Source organism: Cololabis saira, chromosome 14 (assembly GCF_033807715.1).
Source record: "Cololabis saira isolate AMF1-May2022 chromosome 14, fColSai1.1, whole genome shotgun sequence".
Lineage (NCBI taxonomy): Eukaryota > Metazoa > Chordata > Actinopteri > Beloniformes > Belonidae > Cololabis > Cololabis saira.
Window position 1 is genome coordinate 6538197 of NC_084600.1, and position 23418 is coordinate 6561614.

The following is a 23418-nucleotide window of genomic DNA, read 5'->3' on the forward strand; positions in this document are numbered from 1 at the left end:
CAGCTACACAACTAACTCCACCCTAAACTACAGCTACACAACTAACTCCACCTAAACTACAGCTGCACAACTAACTCCACCCTAAACTACAGCTACACAACTAACTCCACCCTAAACTACAGCTACACAACTAACTCCACCCTAAACTACAGCTACACAACTCACTCCACCCTAAACTACAGCTACACAACTAACTCCACCCTAAACTACAGCTACACAACTAACTCCACCCTAAACTACAGCTACACAACTAACTCCACCTAAACTACAGCTACACAACTAACTCCACCTTAACTACAGTTACACAACTCACTCCACCCTAAACTACAGCTACACAACTAACTCCACCCTAAACTACAGCTACACAACTAACTCCACCCTAAACTACAGCTACACAACTAACTCCACCCTAAACTACAGTTACACAACTAACTCCACCCTAAACTACAGCTGCACAACTAACTCCACCTTAAACTACAGCTACACAACTAACTCCACCTTAACTACAGCTACACAACTCACTCCACCCTAAACTACAGCTACACAACTAACTCCACCCTAAACTACAGCTACACAACTAACTCCACCCTAAACTACAGCTACACAACTAACTCCACCTTAAACTACAGCTACACAACTAACTCCACCTTAAACTACAGCTACACAACTAACTCCACCTAAACTACAGCTACACAACTAACTCCACCCTAAACTACAGCTACACAACTAACTCCACCCTAAACTACAGCTACACAACTAACTCCACCCTAAACTACAGCTACACAACTAACTCCACCTAAACTACAGCTACACAACTAACTCCACCCTAAACTACAGCTACACAACTAACTCCACCCTAAACTACAGCTACAGAACTAACTCCACCTAAACTACAGCTACACAACTAACTCCACCTAAACTACAGCTACACAACTAACTCCACCCTAAACTACAGCTACACAACTAACTCCACCTAAACTACAGCTACACAACTAACTCCACCCTAAACTACAGCTGCACAACTAACTCCACCCTAAACTACAGCTACACAACTAACTCCACCCTAAACTACAGCTACACAACTCACTCCACCCTAAACTACAGCTACACAACTAACTCCACCTAAACTACAGCTACACAACTAACTCCACCTAAACTACAGCTACACAACTAACTCCACCCTAAACTACAGCTACACAACTAACTCCACCCTAAACTACAGCTGCACAACTAACTCCACCCTAAACTACAGCTACACAACTAACTCCACCTTAAACTACAGCTACACAACTAACTCCACCCTAAACTACAGCTGCACAACTAACTCCACCCTAAACTACAGCTACACAACTAACTCCACCCTAAACTACAGCTACACAACTAACTCCACCCTAAACTACAGCTACACAACTAACTCCACCTTAAACTACAGCTACACAACTAACTCCACCTTAACTACAGCTACACAACTAACTCCACCCTAAACTACAGCTACACAACTAACTCCACCTAAACTACAGCTACACAACTAACTCCACCCTAAACTACAGCTGCACAACTAACTCCACCCTAAACTACAGCTACACAACTAACTCCACCCTAAACTACAGCTACACAACTCACTCCACCCTAAACTACAGCTACACAACTAACTCCACCTAAACTACAGCTACACAACTAACTCCACCTAAACTACAGCTACACAACTAACTCCACCCTAAACTACAGCTACACAACTAACTCCACCCTAAACTACAGCTACACAACTAACTCCACCTTAAACTACAGCTACACAACTAACTCCACCTTAACTACAGCTACACAACTAACTCCACCCTAAACTACAGCTACACAACTAACTCCACCTTAAACTACAGCTACACAACTAACTCCACCTTAACTACAGCTACACAACTAACTCCACCCTAAACTACAGCTACACAACTAACTCCACCTAAACTACAGCTGCACAACTCACTCCACCCTAAACTACAGCTACACAACTAACTCCACCCTAAACTACAGCTACACAACTAACTCCACCCTAAACTACAGCTACACAACTAACTCCACCCTAAACTACAGCTACACAACTAACTCCACCTAAACTACAGCTACACAACTAACTCCACCCTAAACTACAGCTACACAACTAACTCCACCCTAAACTACAGCTACACAACTAACTCCACCCTAAACTACAGCTACACAACTAACTCCACCCTAAACTACAGCTGCACAACTAACTCCACCTAAACTACAGCTACACAACTAACTCCACCCTAAACTACAGCTACACAACTAACTCCACCCTAAACTACAGCTACACAACTAACTCCACCCTAAACTACAGCTGCACAACTAACTCCACCTAAACTACAGCTACACAACTAACTCCACCCTAAACTACAGCTACACAACTAACTCCACCCTAAACTACAGCTGCACAACTAACTCCACCTAAACTACAGCTACACAACTAACTCCACCTAAACTACAGCTACACAACTAACTCCACCCTAAACTACAGCTACACAACTAACTCCACCCTAAACTACAGCTACACACTCACTCCACCTAAACTACAGCTACACAACTAACTCCACCCTAAACTACAGCTGCACAACTAACTCCATCACTGCATCGCTACATTTTCAAAAATAAGTGCATCATGTCTCCGGTCTCGTCGCTGACTTGCCACGACCAACTGTTAGCACTGATGACACATTTACAGGACTGTCTCAGAAAATTAGAATATTGTGATAAAGTTATTTATTTTCTGTAATGCAATTAAAAAAACAAAAATGGCATACATTCTGGATTCATTACAAATCAACTGAAATATTGCAAGCCTTTTATTATTTTAATATTGCTGATTATGGTTTACAGTTTAAGTTTAAGATTCCCAGAATATTCTAATTTTTTGAGATAGGATATTTGAGTTTTCTTAAGCTGTAAACCATGATCAGCAATATTAAAATAATAAAAGGCTTGCAATATTTCAGTTGATTTGTAACGAATCCAGAATGTATGACATTTTTGTTTTTTTAATTGCATTACAGAAAATCACAATATTCAAATTTTCCGAGACAGTCCTGTAGACTCTGGCTTTGTGAAATCTGAAACTGGAGCTGAGGTAGAAGCAGTTCTTTATTCTGATCTCTACAGACCCTGTTCAGCAGAACTAAGAGAAACACTGTGCATGTGAAGGCATGCTGGAACTGAAATACGCTAAAGAACTTTAATGAATTGCTATGGGCAGAGAGAGGGAATAAGGGAGAACCACAGGCTGACTTTTTCTCCAGTTTTCTGCTAAACCCACTCATCATCAACCTCTCCACTCTATCTCATTACACATTTAATTATTTCTCGGTCTGTGTTGCGTTCATGCATCACCTGCCAAGAAGACAAATTCCCACACTTACCACTCGCGACAAAATTCAAAGACTTAGCAGCAAATTGACCTTTCCAATTGCCAGAGTGTCCCATGTGAGAACAAACAGACCCATTTGCTGCTGAAATTACAGTTTTTCAGTCTAGTAAGCAAGTGGACAGCAAATGCAAACATGCATTTTCTTATAAAACCCTTATAGAACAGAAAGGGATGGATGGAATGCTTTTTCCTCCGTGACAAAAGCATCATCAATGACTCCCTAGTGACTCCCAGTCCACTCAGGTCGGGTCAGGGAATCTGTCACAGAGTTCAGGAAAACACCAACATGTGTGTGTGTGTGTGTGTGTGTGTGTGTGTGTGTGTGTGTGTGTGTGTGTGTGTGTGTGTGTGTGTGTGTGTGTGTGTGTGTGTGTGTGTGTGTGTGTGTGTGTGTGTGTGTGTGTGTACTATAATGTCAAGGCCTTGGCTGCTTTGGCGACAGGTATGAATGTTCTTGATCCTAGAGGAATGTCACATATGTCATGTCATGCACCGGTGGCTGCTAACAGAACTGACATGTCATTCACACACACACACACACACACACACACACACACACACACACACACACACACACACACGTACCCACAGACAGGCCCACTCACAGAACACATGGAAGCTCCCAGACTGCACACGGTGAATGAAAATGCAAGTGTGTGCGTCTGTGTGTGTGTGTGTGTGTGTGTGTGTGTGTGTGTGTGTGTGTGTGTGTGTGTGTGTGTGTGTGTGTGTGTGTGTGTGTGTGTGTGTGTGTGTGTGTGTGTTTAAGTGCAGTGATTGACAGGTCATTTAAGGCTTGTGAAACTGAAAGAGACAGTAGTTTTCTCAGCAGAATCTTAGCGTGGGTTCCAGCTGTGCTGGAGACGTTCTCCCTGCAGCCGCTGCAGATGGATGGATGTCTCGGGATCATCCTCAGTAAACCAACCTCAACAGTTTCCATGTAAACTGAAAACATGCATCCTGAGCTTTTCAAAGGGATGTATGAAAAGAAAAAACAACTTTACTGCTCGAGAGCGTCTGAAATAACCATCAACTCCAATTATGTCTGACATTTCATTAGAAGCTCAGGATCTACCGATATCTCATTCCAAAACTTGCAGCAACAAATCAGAGGTTTTATTTCTATGTTAGAATATCAATTTCAATTGCATTTGTTGGAATGATTTGGTTACTTTTAGGCCACATCGTCTAGCGCTCACAGTCTCCGGTCCGCCATCAGAAAAAAAACACTTAAAGTAACTTTGGACTCCCATCCTGAAAATGAGTGACTGCAGGAGACTGAAGGAGAGTAAACTCCGACAGTAAAAGTGGCTCCACCTCCACACCTATAGGGGGATGTCAAAATGTCCTCTATGGTCCCTTTTATGCAGTAAAAGTAGCTGCAAAGAGAATTAAAATACTTACCTCTCCAGTGTGATATATTTCCCAGTTCTCTCTTTAACCACGTAGTTAGTCTTGAAATGCGTGATTTTACTGGGTGTTTGTGGAGCAGGAGTGATGATGTCCCTCTACAAGCTTCAACTCAACACAAAAGCGTGATTGATCCACCTCCATGCCTATTCGGTGAAAAGGTATTTAAGTCATAAATCCTGCACCATTCTTCTCTCCAAACTTCTGGCTCATTGTGGCTTAAAGGGGAAATTTTAACTTAATCTGTGCAAAGTCATCGTTTCCAAAATGCCCCGTGCTTACTTGGATGCTCATTTCCAAACCTAAAGCTCAATGTTTGGATGAGAACACAGGGAATATGTTCCCCAATGGCTCTTTAAAGGCCTGGTAGACAATACCACACGACATGTAACCCAGAACACCTCCTGTCTGTTTCAGCTATTATCTCATTCCTACAGATTCTGCTGGCTGCCAGTCTTGTGGTAAAAGATAGGGGCCGATCTGGCCCCCCGAACTGTAGTAAACACAGTCCCAGCCAATCACGGGCAGGGGGAGGTTCAGGGGTGGAGAGGCATGGAGAGTTCATGACAGGAGGAGCTACTGTAGCTCCTGCTGTTCTGGAACAAATATCAACAGATCCATGTCATCCAAAACTCTCCTACCCTTCCTTTAAATGAAAAGTACAACAGTCAACCAGGAAAACAAACTGATGATTCTTCTTTGATTGCGTTTGCAGTCAAACGCAGGTTCAAATCAGCCTTAATGCTACAAGTGCTTCTGCCTGAAATCCAGCCCTCGACTTGACCCGCCGAGTTCCTGCACAATCACATTTCTTTAACTGCATTATGAGCTGAGACGATGAGCTTGACAACACGTTGCCTCCTCGTACAGCCTCGCGGGCACTGATTATTTCATCTTTAGAAGGTTTAGCTGTTACTGAGAGGCAGCTCCCAGGTTTTTGAAACAATCTTTGAGTTAGTTTTGAAAGGTTTTAATGACAAGTTCTGAAATTATATGAAGAAATATTACACTCTAAACCTTTTTTACATTATTAAAATGATTCATCTTGACGTTTAAAGACCAGTGCAATCAGATTCTACTTGCTGAAATGAATGCAGTCAAATAACTCTCAGCCGTAGTTCTGCAGGATATATCCTACCTATGTGGCTGTTTCTGGTAAATGCTTCATTATGAGGAAGGAGGGTGTTATGAGTGTTTAACAGCCTTTTCACTGACACAGACACACCATTAAACAGCAAGCTGGAAGTTTCTAAAAGCCCAAAGGCAGTGTCTGAGTTGGTTAGTCGTTTTCTGTGAACTCATCTTTCTAAAAGACTCATAACCAAACTTTACAAGACAAGAGCTGATCATTAGTAGTTTAAATAGTACTTGATTAACAGTAAGAGGGGAAATATGAATTAAAATGATCAAGAAATGGTACAATCAAGCTGCAGCGGTCTAGAAATGTGAGTCTCTGTGATACGAGTGAGGATGACTTTGCCCGGTGCTTCATTTGGTTCATTTTCATAAGATGCAATCAGTGCAGCGCTGCGTCCCAACCCCACAGCCACGACCGCTCTCTCTGCTCTGCCGCCATGGAAACTGGATTAACGGCAGCGCCGCAGTTATTATGGGATGTCAACATGATAAATGACAGTCTGTCTGGCACCAAATCTGTCTCCTAATCTCAGTTGAAAAACAAAAGGACATGGCTGGGAGGCGTGTGAGATGAATGAACGGGTGAATGGATGAATGAAGCAGCGGCTGTGTTTGTGCGTGGAGAGTACACGCACACACACACACGCACACATAGACCGTCCACACACACACACACACGCACACATAGACCGTCCACACACACACACACGCACACATAGACCGTCCACACACACACACACACACACACACACACACACACACACACACACACACACACACACACACACACACACACACACACATAGACCGTCCACACACACACACACGCACACATAGACCGTCCACACACACACACACGGTAAAAGAGGGTGTTCAGTGAAAGGGGGATAGATCAACCACGCTGAGTTGACGGCAACAGAAGGAGATTTAGGGAAAGAGACAGATGAGCAAACATGCAGGGCAGCTCTGACACTCGTGCACACACACTTGCACGGTGGGTGGGCGGGCTCTCACCTTGTCAGGTGCTTGGCTCTGAAGGCTGCCAACATCCAGGGGAGTGATGAGGGGCACGTTCTGAAAGCCATCCTCCACACTCACGGGTTTGGCCCCTTTGTCCTGAAGATTACTCCCCAGTTTCACCATCTTTAACCTAATATATTCCTTTATTTCCCTGGAGACTGCTCCTGAATGGAGGAAAGGTTGAAAAAGGGAGCTCAGCCTTTCAGGTCAATGCAAAACTGATGGACATGGGTCTATGTAGGAGGGGGTGGCATTAAAATGTAACACGAGGCTACAGAATAAGATAGATTTAACTTTTAAAGTAAGCTTCTTTGTTATAATTTGGTTCGAGGTACCCTACAGTATTTGACTAATTTGCAAATAATTAGAAGAAACAATGAAAAAAACGTGTTTTTTTTTTTAAAGTGGGCAAGTGATCATGAGAGCATATCATAAAAATTGCCTTTAACCCTGATGACAAATACCCCGTCTCTAATCTAATCATCAAGAGAAACTGGTCCGAAAGCGGTGACTTACAGATCTTCGTCCTTGTCCTGCGTCTTCAGTGCTGCGGCGGAGGTGGAGGTGTGTGTGAGTGTGTGTTGATGGAGAGCAGGTGATGCTGATGCGGGATGCGGGATGCTGGTCCTGGTGCTGGTCCTGGTGCTGATGCTGGTGCTGATGCTGGTGCTGCGGGGAAACAACGCAGAGCAGCCGGAGCAGAAGCGTGTGTGTCTCGGCAGGTTTCCACCAGCGAGCAGCCCAACCCCCTGATCAACCACAGCCTTTCTGCTTCACCCAGAGCTCCTCCCGCCCTGCAGCCGCTAGAGGGATGATTCCTTGTTTCCTTGTTTTCCTCCTCACTGTCAAGAGTCTCGTTTGTTTTGCTAAAGTGGAAGCCGATTAGTGTTGCCTTCCCGGACTGCTCGTAAACGTCAGCGTTCACGCTGAGAGGAACGCTCTGAATTAACAACCACCTTATGTAGTTGGTTTTATTCATAAATATTGCTCTACATCTAAATTTATCAATATAAGATCTTATTGGCCCAATGGCTGTACGAAATATTCTTAATTGTCCGTGTTTTAAAATAAAAGAACCAGAATATAAAGGAACGAGTGAAATAGATTTATTTCATATTGTCTTAAATGCAGCATCATTTTAATTCTTCTGGTCCTTTGGCGCCACCTGGTGGTACAATTAGGTACACACAGGTTGACAATACAAAATTGAAGTTATTTTCTACCCCCACACGTTTTAAAATACATTGTGACTGTTTTTCAAAACGAATTTATTCCACCAAAAGAGTTCATACAGGTATCTTAATTACATGTCACAGAGTATCCAAAGACAGATGTAATGAATTCAAGGAACAACTATGAAAAGTGTTCTTGTATGTTTGAACTTGCTGAAGCCAAGTTACATATTAATATTTATACAACTGTGTGACAGTAAAGTGTTTCTTTGTAGTATTGGTGAATGACTTTCATTCATTTGATTTCATTGAAAATACACTTTTCTATGGAAAACAGACAATACATTATTAATTTCAGCCTTTCAGTAGACTGATTATTTCTCAGTTTTGGCATTAGATATCACATAGTGTATCACATAGTATATTTATATATTTTAATATTTTAAAAGTTGAATCCACTCTTCAAATCAAAAGAAACTTTGCCCCCAGCATGCAGACAGATACCTGAGCTAATGGTCAGTTTGAGAAAACACCAGATCCTCCTGCTAGGGTCGTTTCATTCTTATCAAGTACGAAGGCATTCATGGGCTCAGAAGGGGAATGGTTTATTTTGGTAAAAGCTCCCACACCAATACAAGCAAATATGAACAGAAAGGGGAGATCTATATCAGATGTCCAGTCAAAACCTCCTCATTGAACTTCCTGCCAGCAAACTCCCCATAAATCTCTTCTTACATCTCACTTTGGCTGCACAGACTTCCCTTAACTGATGTCATTTGTTGGAATAGGAAATATTAGATCCTGCTAAGGCTCATATTACTCACTCTGCGACATCTGGTGTACTAGTTTCTCCTCTTGTTGCAGTGATTGTGAAAGCGTACCTTTTTGTCTTCTTTCAAACCTTTATTTTAAGATTTTTAACAGTCAGAACATTGACCATGAACAATACAAAGTCTGGCATCAAGAAAATAAGCAGATACATTACAAAATATACATTGAAGTCCGTAGGATATTTCATAGTAACATAAATATGACTAAGTTAAATGAAATTAAATCAAACTAAGTAAGACATTACATTGTTAGCCGTTTGTATACATGTTTTGTTCTGAATCTTTTTAATAAATTCAAAGTAATTCTTGAAATCGATTAGAAAAACAGGAAAGAAGGTCGACCTTTGGACAATTTGGTTTTATGTATGTGGAATTTTGCAATTAGGAATAATCAAGTGTTGCATTTTCCTATCTTTATGATTATAGTATAACAATATATCTTTGGCATTCAAATGTATTGGCGTGTTGGGATATGATGTGATGTAAGCTTCAATTTATTTCGATAGTGAAACCTTGGGGCGCGGTCAGTCGCCCGTGACGTCACGGTTGGGGGTTTACTTTACATCTTTGGCCTCGCTGCGTCCACATCTACAACATGTCATTTCCAAGAGCTAAAATAGAAACAACACTTCAGAAAAGTTTGAGATGAATCCATAAACGCGTGTGGAGAAAGGTTGCTGAACTGTAGCGAACTGACTGGCAGTCAGAGGTTTCCATGGAGACGAGTTCAGGGGCGCTGCCTGGGAGTTAGTGGTTTCCATGGTAACCCAGGGCCAAACTTTCTATCTGAGTCGGTCTGAAAATACACTTAAAAGTTTGTGTCGAACAGCCGCCATTTAAAGATGAACTGTAACTCCAAATAAATTGTTGCCGTGAGAACGACATTTAAGTGAAACTCTGGTTCATGAAAATGTACATTTGTGAAGGTCCATTTGCTGATAAATTGTTGATTTATTTTAATCCCAGAAAAGGTACAACGCACGTCCAGGAACAGTCGGAGCAAGTGCCACGTGATGGCACATCTTTGAAAAGGCAACTATTAGTAGTCAAATAAAAGCTGCAGAAGATTCATACACTCCCTGCTCCCCAGAAATAAACAGACCACACATATACTTTCATCACAGTTAAGATTTATTTCATTCAACATTTCACATTACAAATATTTAAAAATTATGCATACTGTTATAAATAGTTGGCTGCAAACAATTAAATAACATTAGATTTTTCTTTTTTGTTTCACTAGCACTTCTACAGACCAACTCCTAGAAATATGGACATATCCGTATTACATAAATTAATTAGAAAGGAAAATACAAAAATAGGAACTTATAAAGTGAAATGACAATAAAAATTAAGGTGATATCTTAAGTAAAAAATGCTAATAATAAATACAACAACCTTCCCAAACACAGTTAAAAACTATTGAAATCTTGCCATTAAGTAACATCATTAACAGACAAATATTTAAATATTTATTTTCCTTCAGAAAATGTGAACCATATATTGTGGAGCACAATATAGCAATTAGTAAAAACTAGACACTTTAACATATTAAAAGCTTCACCTCAAAAATATAACAAAAATCTGATCAAAATTATAAAAATCAATTATACATTCCAATTAAAAATATACCAATAAACAGCTAAATACATTGTTGACCTAATAATTACAATGCAATCAATCACAGTAGCTTAAAATAAACAAAATAAGCAAATGAGCACAAAACTTTTAATGTTTTAAAAATAACTTCAATTATTTATATTAGTACAAATAGTTTGATTTCTTTTCTTTTTTACAAACACCAGCATGAAAAGGATTACAATAACAGTAGAAAATGACTGTGAAAAACATATTAACATCTTCTTTAATTAAATGTCTGCAATTAAAAATGGCATTAAAGAATTACATTGCAAAGAGTCTTTATCTGGAAAAAGGTTCAAAAGAAGTATTGCACATAACAACTTGAAGTTAACTTGCAACATTTACCACATTCAAGTCTTTAAAAGTTCCCCTTCCTCCAGATAGCTCTATATAAGATCACCTTGACAGACAGCGGGGAAAGTTCTCAAGTCTTTTAAACAGTGTTCTATACAGATGCTCAAAGTCCTGCACTGCCAGATCGCTTTAAAGTTGTTATTCTTTTTTTAACTACTCTTTTTTTTTTTTGTTTAATCTCTCCGTCATGTGCATCCTGCAGAGGTCTGTGAATGGGGAAGCAAAGAGGTCAACACGAGGGGTCGAGGGGAGGAGCGTGAGCTGAGGTGAGAGTGGGTTTTAGGGGTGTCCTTAACTTAACAGTTGAGAAACATTTGGTGCACACCACAACAATTAATTTTAATATCTAATTCATGTACTTGTCATTTGCTCTTTTTTTTTCGTCATGCATGCTAAGGATTACAATAGGTGCTAGTTGGCAAGTTCAAGAATATATATATTTATATATGTATATATATTTTTTAAATATTAAAATACCTAAACACCAAACATCCATTCTTGTGGTACAAGATTCAGCGTTAAGCATGAACCAGATTTTGCATTCTCCTCTTAATAAGTTATGCTCCATCTATGGAGAGGAAACCAAGACAGAAATGACCATTTCCAACTAGTATAGCCATGTTTAGAGACATTAACATCAATTTCAGATTACATGTTGTTTGTTTTTTTTCCGTTTTTTATTTTTCTAATTTTTCTCGCCATGCTGTTATGGACCAGATTGACTGGACACATCTAGTGTATGAAAAGCTAAGACCAAGCGAACGATACTTTGGTCTCTCCTCTGCAGATTTTGAAGTCGCATCAACACAAGTGAGCACTTAGTTGTAAAGATTCCTCAGCACTGAAATGTATAAAAAGCATAATTGAAAATAATATATATTGAAATCACTCAACTTTTTTTTTTTTTTTTCTTAAAATGAACATTTCCATATATGCAGATCTCTCAGTAACAAAAGTACAAAAGCTACCTTTCACAATGTGAAAAATTGAGGTATTGCAAAAAGGAGTTTCCCCATTTGTGAAAAATGTGCCTAAAATGACTGTTGGAAAAAGAAAAAATATTTAGAAAAGTAGTGCATAATAAATGTTTATATGTGCATGACAAAATAATTTAGCTAGAAAACACTGTACCAAAAATCAGCAGGCCATGTATAAAATAATCTTTTTTTTTTCATCTCATTTAACAGCAAATTCTTCACAAAGTGTTTTAACTTCTAAAATGCTCACCCACCACACCCACAAAACTGATGTCCAGGGTGCAAAACAGGTGTGACGACACCACGCCGATATGAGGATTCTCACTAGTGTGTATAATCAAGTTTCTGTACTAACTCCCTGACATTTAAATGCTCGGCTAGAAGGTTGCCACTGAGTGACTTAAAATGTCAACCAAAAAAAAAAAAAAAAAAAATTGAGGATTAGTTTCACCTTCGCTGTGGAAATGTGCACTTTATGTTATTTTTCTCCAAAGTCATGGAGCTATGACAAACAAAGAAAAGAAGAAAAGTGGGATAATTGGCGCCTGACAAATGCCACCTCCACTCCGAGGCCTCTCTTGTGTCTCTCAGCCTTCTGGGTGTCCGGATGCTTTTACGACTACGCTCTAGTTTAAACATCTGCAGCACGTTTACATGCGGTGTAGATCGTGTTCAAGGCCAATCTTTGGTTTGCTGGAGTCCATCAGGGCTTGACAATTAAGTAAACTGGGTAAAAGTGACAGATGTATTAGAATACATGAGAAAGAAAAGAAGGAAAAAAAAAAATATCAAGACAAGAAATGTGCTACAGTATGACCCACTACTGCACAGCCATCTTTGGTTCCCGTAAGCTACTGGGTCCAGCCCAAAGGACCCGCAATGTCGTTATCAAGCGGAAAACTTCATGTGGGTCACAAGTGCACAGTAGTAGAGCACACTGCAGAGACTATCTTCATTTATGCTTCAAAAACACTGGATGCTGAGTTGGATTAGCTTGGCAGGAGAAAGAAGAGAGTTCGCCGAAAGGGCAGATCCCTCCATGACTCGAATGTGTGCTGACGATTTGCAAAAGCAGATCAGCTTTAATTGCTTCTTCCGTTTAATGCCGCTCACTCTTAGACGCAAAAGTGGCACTTTTGTTATTAAAGACTTGGGAGAATTGCACAAATGCGTTAAAAATGAATAACGTCAGGCATTTTCCTGTTTGGTGGTAGCCCCCGTTAAAACTGCACAACAAAAGGCGGCGCGTTTGACCGGCCTTCTGCGGAGGACTTTGCTTTGACCCCGTGTCCTGAAGAGTCTGGATCCGAGCCCTGCTGTGCAGCGACACAGAACCAGGGCCGGACCCGTGAGCAGGCCGGCCCCGTTAGCTGCTCGCTCAGCGGAGGACGAGCAGACGTGGAGGGGAAGCGGGCCTGCGTTTCTCTCTGACTGTCTCTCCCGTAGCCATACATTCCCATAATGCACTATCCTGTACGATGCTCTGCTCAGTCCCTAGCACAACCCTGGGTTTGATTACAAAAATAAGGAGGTGAAGCAAGTGAGTACAAAACTGTGCCAGTCATACCGCTCTGCCGGTTGCATCACTCCCCTCTGATTAGACTTCTAAGGAAGGAGAACACCAGAGAGTGTTAATGTTGTCTTTCTTGCTTTCTTTCTCTTTTTTTTTTGTCTTTTTACTGTATTCGGCACATTAGCAGCTGAGTTTGAGGTATTAGTTTTTGCATGTCAAAATGGAGATTAAAACCCAAATCTGTGTTGCGAAAAAATTTTTCTTGTGAATTTCAAGTAACATCAAAATATTCGTATGGTCTTGGAAATAAAAAATAAAATCATAAAAAAAAGGAGGACCATTGATCTGGGAGGGAAAAGAATCCATTTCGTTCTGCAGTGTGGGCCCTTTCTGTTCTTCAAAGTTAGTTAAGATTCAGCTTTGGTTAACTACAAAAAGATCTCATACGGTGTCTCCGCTAGAATCTGGAAATAAGTGCACTCTTCTTTAGCAACACCTTTTTCAAGTTACATTTGCTCTGGAGCCTTCTTCCAACCTAATCCCACCTTTTAAGAATTACAAAGCCAATAACTCACTTTTTCAACAGCATTCGCTTAGTACAAAGTAAGAAGACATAGTTTTGCTACAATATAGGTTTAGCTCAATGTCAAATGAGGAGAAGTATTTCCAGGGCCTCTTGTATCAAAATTAAAAGGAAATATACTTTTTAGAAAAATACGCCAATTGAATTACACAGTACCATATCACACATCAAACTTTCCAACATATATTTTTTGAGAACTAATAAAAATATTTCAAAAATCAAAAGTCTAAATAAAATGTTACACATCTTTTTTTTTCTTTTGCTAGATGGACATATTTGGATACAACTCCAATTTTTTTTTTCTATCTTCAAAATATCAATATATATTAACTTTAAAAAAAAAACAAAAAAAAAAAAACAAAAAAAAAAACAAGAAAAATGTTCAGTGAACTTAGAGCGAAAAAGGAACCAGCAACAGAAAAGTGCATTTATTTATAATGATTTGCGACTCCTGCACTACCTGGCCTCTGCTCCTCTGCTCCTCTCCCTCTCTGCTCCGCTCAGTTCCAGCGGAAGGAGATGTGACGGGGTCGGTCTCCGCCCTCCTTCACCAGGGGCTTGTGGAACTCCCGCCCGGCGCGAGAGTGGATGGCCGCCCAGCAGTATTCGCAGTAGTACTGCAGGCAGGTGACGTTGGCGCAGAAGAACGGCGCAAACTTCCCCCCACAGCGAGTTCCCTGGCACTCATCGCACAGCTGGTCGTCCAGCACGTATGGCTTCACTTCCACCTGCGGGCACAGCGGGAGCCGTCACACCTCTAGTAAAGTCCTTTACACGTCAGATACGGGGCACTGTAACCTCGTCCTGTCGTTCTCTACAGTTCCAAGGCTTACTTTGGTTTTAAAACCCAATTCTGACAAAATATATGCATTTAAATGGAAATTTACTATCAATCTCTCTATATACTTATTTCCATGATACTTTGCTGGAAACATCACTGAGAACTGTTCCTTTACAGGACTTTCTCAGAAAATTAGAATATTGTGATAAAGTTCTTTATTTTCTGTAATGCAATTAAAAAAACAAAAATGTCATACATTCTGGATTCATTACAAATCAACTGAAATATTGCAAGCTTTTTATTATTCTATTATTGCTGATTATGGCTTACAGTTTAAGATTAAGATTCCCAGAATATTCTAATTTTTTGAGATAGGATATTTGAGTTTTCTTAAACTGTAAGCCATGATCAGCAATATTAAAATAATAAAAGGCTTGTAATATTTCAGTTGATTTGTAATGAATCCAGAATGTATGACATTTTTGTAATTGCATTACAGAAAATCACAATATTCTAATTTTCTGAAACAGTCCTGTATACTAATTTCCATGATACTTTGCTGGAAACATCACTGAGAACTGTTCCTTTACATCGAATAAAGCATCCTGTTAGAGGCTCATGGAAAAAAATAAAACAACATTTATAAGAGAGGTTAATCGTTAAAGTCATCACTGATCAAAAATGTGTAGAAAAAGCAAGAAGTTACCTTTTTGTCATTTAATATTTGTTCAAATGCTAAATTGTGTGAAACATTTAAAGGCAAAGCTATATTCATATTCATCTCTTTCTTCTTTTTTCCCTCCCTCACTAAGGAATATGGCATTATCAACAAGGGGATGTCTCCAAGGCTCTCCACCCACAAAATGTACACAGTAATTATGTAAATGTGTTTGTGCTGTACTCTCATTCCAGGTTTTAATATCCTACACAACATATTCTGCTCAAGTTTCTCCTTTCTTCACTCTCCTGTTGTGTAATCCCCAGGTCGTTAGCAGCATTAGAACAGATTAGTAGATATGACTGTAATGAGCTACCTATGTAAGGTAAATGATCACGACTCTGGGTAAAATGGTGAAGCTCAGCCGCAGCATCGTTCCCAGCTCCCTTTATCACCGAGGACATGTTTCACATCTGATTTGAAATGTAAATCCACCTAATGAACTTGATTAAGCCCAATGACGTGCTTGATGACTCACTGAATAGAGAATAACGTTATTGTGGACGTGGCACTCGTGTTGCTCCTTCTAACATCTCCATGTTGCTGCCTTGCACAGAAGAGCTAAGGGAGTGGGGCAGTCGGGGGAGGGGGTTCAGTGGTGTTGGAGCATCTCCAGCTGAGATCAGCTCGGGAACCGGCAGTTCAACTGCTGATCAACAGTGTTTTTAGGAATGTATGGTTCTGACTTAAAACCCCCTTCAGGTACAAATCTACGGTATCCGTGACTCCTAATCTGCACTTAAGCGTGAAACCTTCAATCCCTGATCTTAAAGTTCTGTTAACGCTCCTGATTATCCTCCCATTCATTCCTTCTATTAATATATTCCATGAATTGCTTTTAAAAACGACCTTCTGTTATTCATGTTTAACATCTAAATGTACCGTTTACCCTGCTTAAATAAGGGTAACATAAATATTAGGAATATTTTAGTCCATTGTTGATGGTGGATTTTGTGTAAAGTTCACATTTAGACTATTCAGTTCTCTGAATTTTTACTAGGGACAGAAATGTTGTATTTTATAACAAGTAACAGACCAAATATCTGTTAAGCACAACTGAAAGAACTGGAGCAAAGGCAGTTGAGTGTGTGATCATAAAACAACGGAGCAGGAAACAAGGTGGGGGGGGGGGGGGTCCAACTGAAGACAGAAGGGGCTGGAAAAGGAAGAGCACTGAACTCCCTTTTCTTTCCACTCACCCGTTTATCGATCTCGCCATGCTGCAGCTGCACAAAGCGAGCGCTGATAGCAGCAATGTAGCTCTGCTGATTAGAGAAGGCGACCCGCCCCGCTCCCTTGGGGTACTTGAGCTCGGGGTCGGTGTCGATGCCGGCGTAGCACACGCCCCCGTACAGGCGGTCCATGATCATGGCCAGCTCCACTGCAGAGGGACGAGAGCACAGACGGCTTTACACATACAAAGCTATAGGCGTTTATTAGCAGCCCGTTAAAATCCAGCAATCACGTTGGAACAAAGACGTTTCAGGGGTGATGTGGGGGCTCGATGACTTTCCCAGGGATAGTTGGACATATGTCAGAGCTGGGGATTGATCTGCCAACCCATTATTGATCTGACTGCACTGCAGGAAAACCAAACATTTTGCTTACACTTGGTTTAAAAAAGAAAAAGAAAGAAAAATTGAAACAATGCATGACTATTTATTATTCCTTTCTGTTTTTTTAACAAATATGCAGAGACGTGAAGCACAAACTACAAACATTTGAAGGCCTTTGAGGAATGAGTGATAATACGGGAGTGCACTGATCGTTCCTGAGATCCAGCCCTCATGTATCCTTCACACTCAGGTGTTGTGATAATAAACACACACTTGTCAATTCCCCTGGTGAAAAGACAGAAGCTCACCTGCACGGAGTGGACGAGGCACCCCTCCCACGAAGATGGTTTTCCTGGGGTCCAGCGGCTGAGATCCATCCATCACGAAGTCGCTGTCGTTCAGGTTCCACGGGCGGATCTGGACCTGCAGGACAAACAAGGTTCAGGATCAACACGTCTGGACCAGCTACTCACATGAGATTCTATACAAAAGTAAGTCCTTGACTACGTTTACATGCAGTCAAAATTCGGGTTATTGCTAATATTCCGGTTACTTAAACATTGGGAATATTCAGTTTCCATGGTAATTAATCATTTGGGATATCTGGATCAAACCAGCGACGCACGGAGAACATCATGACGCAATTCCCATCATTTCTGCTTCTTCTTCCTGTATCCAAATTCAAAACAAATGCTGCTTCCCGCAACTTTTCTCTCTCCTTCTTGTAAATCTTCTATCCCGGTACTTTCTACCGTCTACAAATGCAGAAATGTTCATATCCTTCATTACATTTATGAAGTGATTAGTCTCCTCCTGGTCTTGGTTTCTCCGTGTTTAGAAGAACTTCCTGGACTCAAAAGACCAGGATTCCTTGTGAACAGAACATGAGCAGAAAACAAATTCCTGTTCCGTTTGATGGGGATATTCCGTTTGGCGTTTACATGACCCAATATTCAGGTTTTAAAAGGAGTAACCCAGGGCTCATATTGGGGTTTTTAAAAACCAGAATATGAGCAAATTCGGGTTATTCAAAGGTGTTATTGGTGTTTACATGGCCGTGCAAATTCAGGTCATTGCCAATATTGGGGTTTTAAAAGGGTTATTGATGCATGGAAACAGTCACTGATGGCACTGTGTGGCTTCGTGAGCTCTCAGGTGAAGTATCGTACCCTCTCTCACATGTTAGCACATAGATTACGTTTAGTATGTCTTGTATTTAACGTTTACATGGTTACACAATGCTGCCAATGTCAAAAAGGGCAGAGCCCCAGACGAGTGGGACTAAGTGGACGGTATCAACTTCACCAGCGAGAGCTGGCACTTATTAAAAGAGCTGCAGAAACATGACAGAGAGATGGCTTGTGGTTATTCTGTCACCGTGGTCATTTAAATGAGGCATGTCAGACATTTCATTAAGGTCGTAGGAAACTGTGTGGAGTTGTGAAAAAGGGGCCTAATAAGTTTCCGTTGAGCAGGTGATTTGTGTCGTGTTCCCACTAACTGGCTTGTCCTTGATGGTGGGGCTGGACACGCAGAGGTACAGCTTGCCGTCCTCCTCGATGCAGGCGTCGATCAGAGCCTGCACGGAGCTCTCGTCCTGGAACAGCAGGAAGGCGTAGCCTGGAAAGATGGAAACAGGTTATTTGGAGCTGGATCTCTCGCTGGAATTCATGGAGACAGTACGGCAGATCGCGACACAGACGGAGGGCATAAGTCCACAAACAGAAACACTTCAGACAAAAGCCTGAAGATGCAGCCAGGCCTGTACCCGTTTAGGAAGGATCTACGAGTCTAACATAAACCCTCCTTTACTGAAGAGTACTTCAGTCTCAATTGCTGCAGAAAAAAGGGGTCGAGTTACACCAAAGATTCCCAGGTCCTGTAAAATACTTTAGAGAAATATCAGCAGTGTGAATAATGGACTGTTTAGATACCTTTAGGGGGGAAATAGGATTTACTCTCTGCTTTGTGAGGCCAGTCCACAAACAGGTGTCCAAAACGCCGGAAACTGGCTGTTATCTCGTCTGCAAAAACACAAAAACAGAATGTCCCCTCAGTGGTGCTCTGCTGGGTTTGGAAGGAAAACACTGATAAAGATGTGCAGTGGCTGGTGAGTGTACTCGGTGTCCTGGAAGACGTCCCGTGTTTTTACAGGGATGGTTTCCTGACGATGACGCGTGCCCCGTCCCTTCACTCTCATTCTCTGACTTTACTCAGTCTCATTGTGGTCAACAGTCCTCACAAACTACCGTACCTTCATCGATATCCGGGGGCAGGCCCCCGACGAAGACCTTGCGCGAGTAGCGCTCCACGCGCTCTCCGTTCTGATGGGGGAAGCAGTGTGGGGAGCCCAGGCCGGCCAGGCCCTGGTCCCCGCGCTCGTCGTCGGCAAAGCCGTCCTCCATGGGGAAGAGGGAGGAGTGGCCTGAGGGAGGACACCGGAAGAAACATGCACGAGTAAGGGAACAGATAACCCATAGCGTGATATAGGAACCAGAAGACATTTATTGCTCATTAACATTTGTACATCAATTTTCACTTGTATGAAATGGCAGCATTTCCTTTTTTGTAAACTGGATCCAACATCATGACACTTTAATATATGAAAATGCGTTTGGGGAGAGATGACTAAGGAGGACTGTCACCGTTTGATTCAAAAGTTACAAAAACAACATGTAATGTTATAACAATGTTGTATAACGAAGTCTTCTGACTGGATTTATTTACTCTTAATTTGTTCCCGTGTAGCAGACGCGGGAATAACAGACATTAAAAGCTGAACGTTGTTGCGGCTTAGGAACACAGTTGTCCTCTTAACTGAGCAGGTCTGAAGTGTTTGCTAGAGGCTAAGCTCATCCTGTCCTGTTCCTGCTCCCATACAACCTGCCCTGAGCTGCTTTGGGAAGATTTATGCAAGGGCGTTAGGTTTAACTTACAGCGTGTGCCGTGTGGCTGCTTCTGTTGCACGCCGAGTAAATGACGGGCCGCACTTTCTGTGCCTCATCGACTTCAAGCTTAATGTAACACTCAATTACATCCTGACTTAATTGAGAAAATGTGGGAAAGATGTGCAAATGTAGGGAGAGGGAAGCATCTTTAAAATGAAAGATGACTTCACGATAACTGTCAACACTCAGACAACCATGCAGACGAACGTGTCACTTCACTGAAAACACACACACACACACACGAACGAACGAACGAACGAACACACACACACACACACAAAAAAGGCACAAAAGACTCGTGGCTTAAATGCCCAAACACACTAGCAGGCCATTCCAAATCAGATCCCAACACCACAGTTTCACATTATAAAATCATTCAAAACATCAACACTCAAAAGTGAAGAAAAAGATCAATTATTTCATGATTAGGTTTTACCTCGTCTCCTGCTATAATTCCTGGCTGCATGTGGAATAAGCATAAATCAGAAGGAGAGGATGTTTATAAATGGGGCATAATACACTGAACCAATAGAAGTGCCAGATGGTTCATGACAATGAAGGGATGTTCCATCGTCCGCCTGCTGCCGCTTGATTTTGTTAATCAGTGATGAATCATAATCAGCCTGTACGCTCGCATTATATTCCATATTCGTTAAAGACGGGATTCATTTTATTTCTCTACATATTTGAGCGTTATAATGCGGGATTATGAGCACAATAAACCTCATTCAGTTTTTTAAAAGAAAGGAAATGTCAAGCATATTTGAGAGGGAGCTTCTGTCCCCTCCTTATGAATAACACTTTCAAAAATGCAGATGCAACGTGTGTCATTATCAGAAGAGATGGTGCAAAGAAGAGAAAATAAATCTCTGTTAAATGGCAAGAATTGAAACATTAACTCCTGTGACAATGAAAAAGGAATGTGATCACTCAATACATGCAAACAAGGCAACAGAAAGACCAGCTCCCTCAGAAGAGAGGAAGTGCTGCACCTCGTGTATGGTTAATAAAGAGAAGTAAGTTCACCAAACAAGTCAGATACCGGAAACTATACTGGTAAAAGAGTTCTTCAAGGTGGGCTAGGCACTGAATTTCAGCGGTGTTGCACAGAAAACCCAATTAATACATGAAAACAAAGTGCAGCATGCACAAACATGCAACAGACAAAGACAGCAGCTTCTCTTGAACTTAATGGGTAGGCCGGATTATACGCAGCACTGGCTAAAATAACCACAACTTCTCCATTCTAGTCTGCTTTATTGAGAAGCAATAGACAGAAGTGTGCGCTATTATGGATAACAGAAGGGGGAGATGTTCTGCTTTTGAATTAATCCTGCCGAGGAGAAGGAAAACGAAGAAATAATCCAAAGGCTGAACCTACATCCACATCGCAGGAAATCAGGGAAAATAAGATGAAATTGGAGTGTTAAAACTCAAAGTAATCATCTTTGAGGGCAGCAGTAAAGTCAAACGCAGTAACCCGACATCTGTGGAGTCTCAAAAAATGAAACAAAAAAAGACTAATATCTATCCAATCTATCCTCCCAGAGGTAGAGGTTTTGTTGCGATGCTGCTATCAGAGGAGCAGTTGCACCAACCTTGAGGTGGGAAATAATGTCTCTCTGCAGAGATGCTGGAGGGAAATAATTAGAAAGTGAGGACTGAATGACCCTTCTAAAGCTGGGAGAACATGGGGACGGTGAAGAAGCAACCAGAACGCTTTCCAAACCAGATAAGCATCAACTCAACTGAGGAGAGCCAGAAACAGAAACAAGTGGGAGAGGGAGAAAAGCAAATTGAAAGAGAGCATAGGGTGTTATAAAAAGATGTGTGCGAGATAGAAAAATAGATTGAAAGCGATGGAGAAATGAGCTGATAAAAAGCCGTGTGGGGGTGAGAGAAAATGAGAGTGACTTGGGCAGATCAGGAGAATGAGGAATGCAATCTGCGTATCCTTATGAGGCCGAGCGAGCGAGCGGCTCGGTGTGCGGCCTTTATCCACGGCACCATCTGTCTCAGAGCTGGATGACAGCTCACGACCATGTGATCGCACCATGTGACCCAACTACCGGACTCTCCGTGGTTACATCCCTGCCAAAGGCCAGACACCGAGAGCTAAATACCACAATTACACAATTATAAAGGAAACTATTTTGTACAAACTTGGAATTTCACGTGTTGTGAAAACAATAAACCTTTTATTTCAGATATTTCAAATATGCCAACTCTGTTGGACTTGTGAAAAATCCACAATTGGTAAGTAAATATGCTAGAAATCTTTGCCGTTTTTTAGAAATACAGAAAGCGTGGATGAAGATTAAAAGAAAGAAATAATAAAAATACAGCATCAAACCTACAAAATTAGGAATACCATCCCAGAATCAACCACATAGGGCTGCTCAATTACTGAAAAAAAAAAACCCCAATTATAATTATTTTGGTTAACACTGAAATCCCAATTATTTAAGATGATTATCCACAACCTTTTAAAACGCGCAGTTTTTACTGAGTTGAACATAAAAGCATTAAAATTCCATAGTAAAAATGTTTTCCCAATCAAATGCATTTTCCTACTAAATGAAAATAAAAGCGATGTCTGCCAACGGAGCAAATGGTGGCAGAAGTGCTCCAATAATCCCTAAAGGTTTGTGGCCAGAAACACCAGCATGACCTCGGCATTACTGGCTCAGCCGGGGCCAACTGGCGTCTGGGCCTGAAGCACGCCGGGTTCAAACCACAACCCTTCTTTTTTCTTCTTCATATTGTTTTTGTTTCCGTTGGGAACCAAAAATTAAATCATGGTTTAAGGGTGATTAATTGCACAGGCCTAAAACCCTCAAAGTTCAGTTTGCTTCACCGTTGCATGTATTCAATTGATTTTGTCCATCACATAGGCCCTTTTTCATCTCCTTCCCTCCATTCACTTATTCCTGGCACTGAATATCCACTCCTCTGTCATTCCACTGTTTTTAATTCCCTCTTTCATTCAGGGACAAAGACAATATGAAAAGTCACAATGAATAAGAGTTGAAGCGCAGAAGTGGATTTGTCAGTCAAATCTGTGACGAGCAGAGCAGCAGACGGTTCCAGTTTACTCTGTGTTGGCGCTTGTAAAGCGATAAGGAACAGAGCGGGAAGAACCGAGGAGAACTAGCAAACAGAAGGCTCCAAAGCCGTCGGGACAAACCCTGGTTATCTCACATCATCCAAGCACCTCCACCTGCTTCTGTGTCACCAGCGGATTTAAGAGGGCTTTGAGCGACAAATACTACAGCTAGATGAACCAGCCCTCTCATTTGGCTATAGACAGGTTGAAAGGGTTTATTTTTACTGAAAAATACTAAA

The 23418-nt window shown here is 41.2% G+C and overlaps 2 protein-coding genes across 4 annotated transcripts in view; both read right to left on the reverse strand.

The window, feature by feature from the left end:
* nsg2 (neuronal vesicle trafficking associated 2) overlaps positions 1-7885 on the reverse strand; it is an 89463-nt gene extending 81578 nt beyond the window's left edge. The window contains exons 1-2 of the mRNA XM_061739478.1: positions 7517-7885; positions 6995-7164 (exon numbers count right to left, since the gene is read on the reverse strand). Coding sequence (XP_061595462.1) covers positions 6995-7123 — 129 coding nt within the window. The 5' untranslated portion in view covers positions 7124-7164; positions 7517-7885. The remainder of the gene's footprint in view (positions 1-6994; positions 7165-7516) is intronic.
* Positions 7886-10115: 2230 nt separating this feature from the next.
* cpeb4b (cytoplasmic polyadenylation element binding protein 4b) overlaps positions 10116-23418 on the reverse strand; it is a 33018-nt gene continuing 19715 nt past the window's right edge. The window contains exons 5-12 of one of the 3 annotated variants that reach the window (XM_061739479.1): positions 20510-20533; positions 19380-19550; positions 19060-19149; positions 18627-18745; positions 17434-17548; positions 16769-16950; positions 14531-14798; positions 10116-14400 (exon numbers count right to left, since the gene is read on the reverse strand). In XM_061739479.1, coding sequence (XP_061595463.1) covers positions 14571-14798; positions 16769-16950; positions 17434-17548; positions 18627-18745; positions 19060-19149; positions 19380-19550; positions 20510-20533 — 929 coding nt within the window. In that variant the 3' untranslated portion in view covers positions 10116-14400; positions 14531-14570. The other 2 variants (XM_061739480.1, XM_061739481.1) reach the window with 2 other exon arrangements.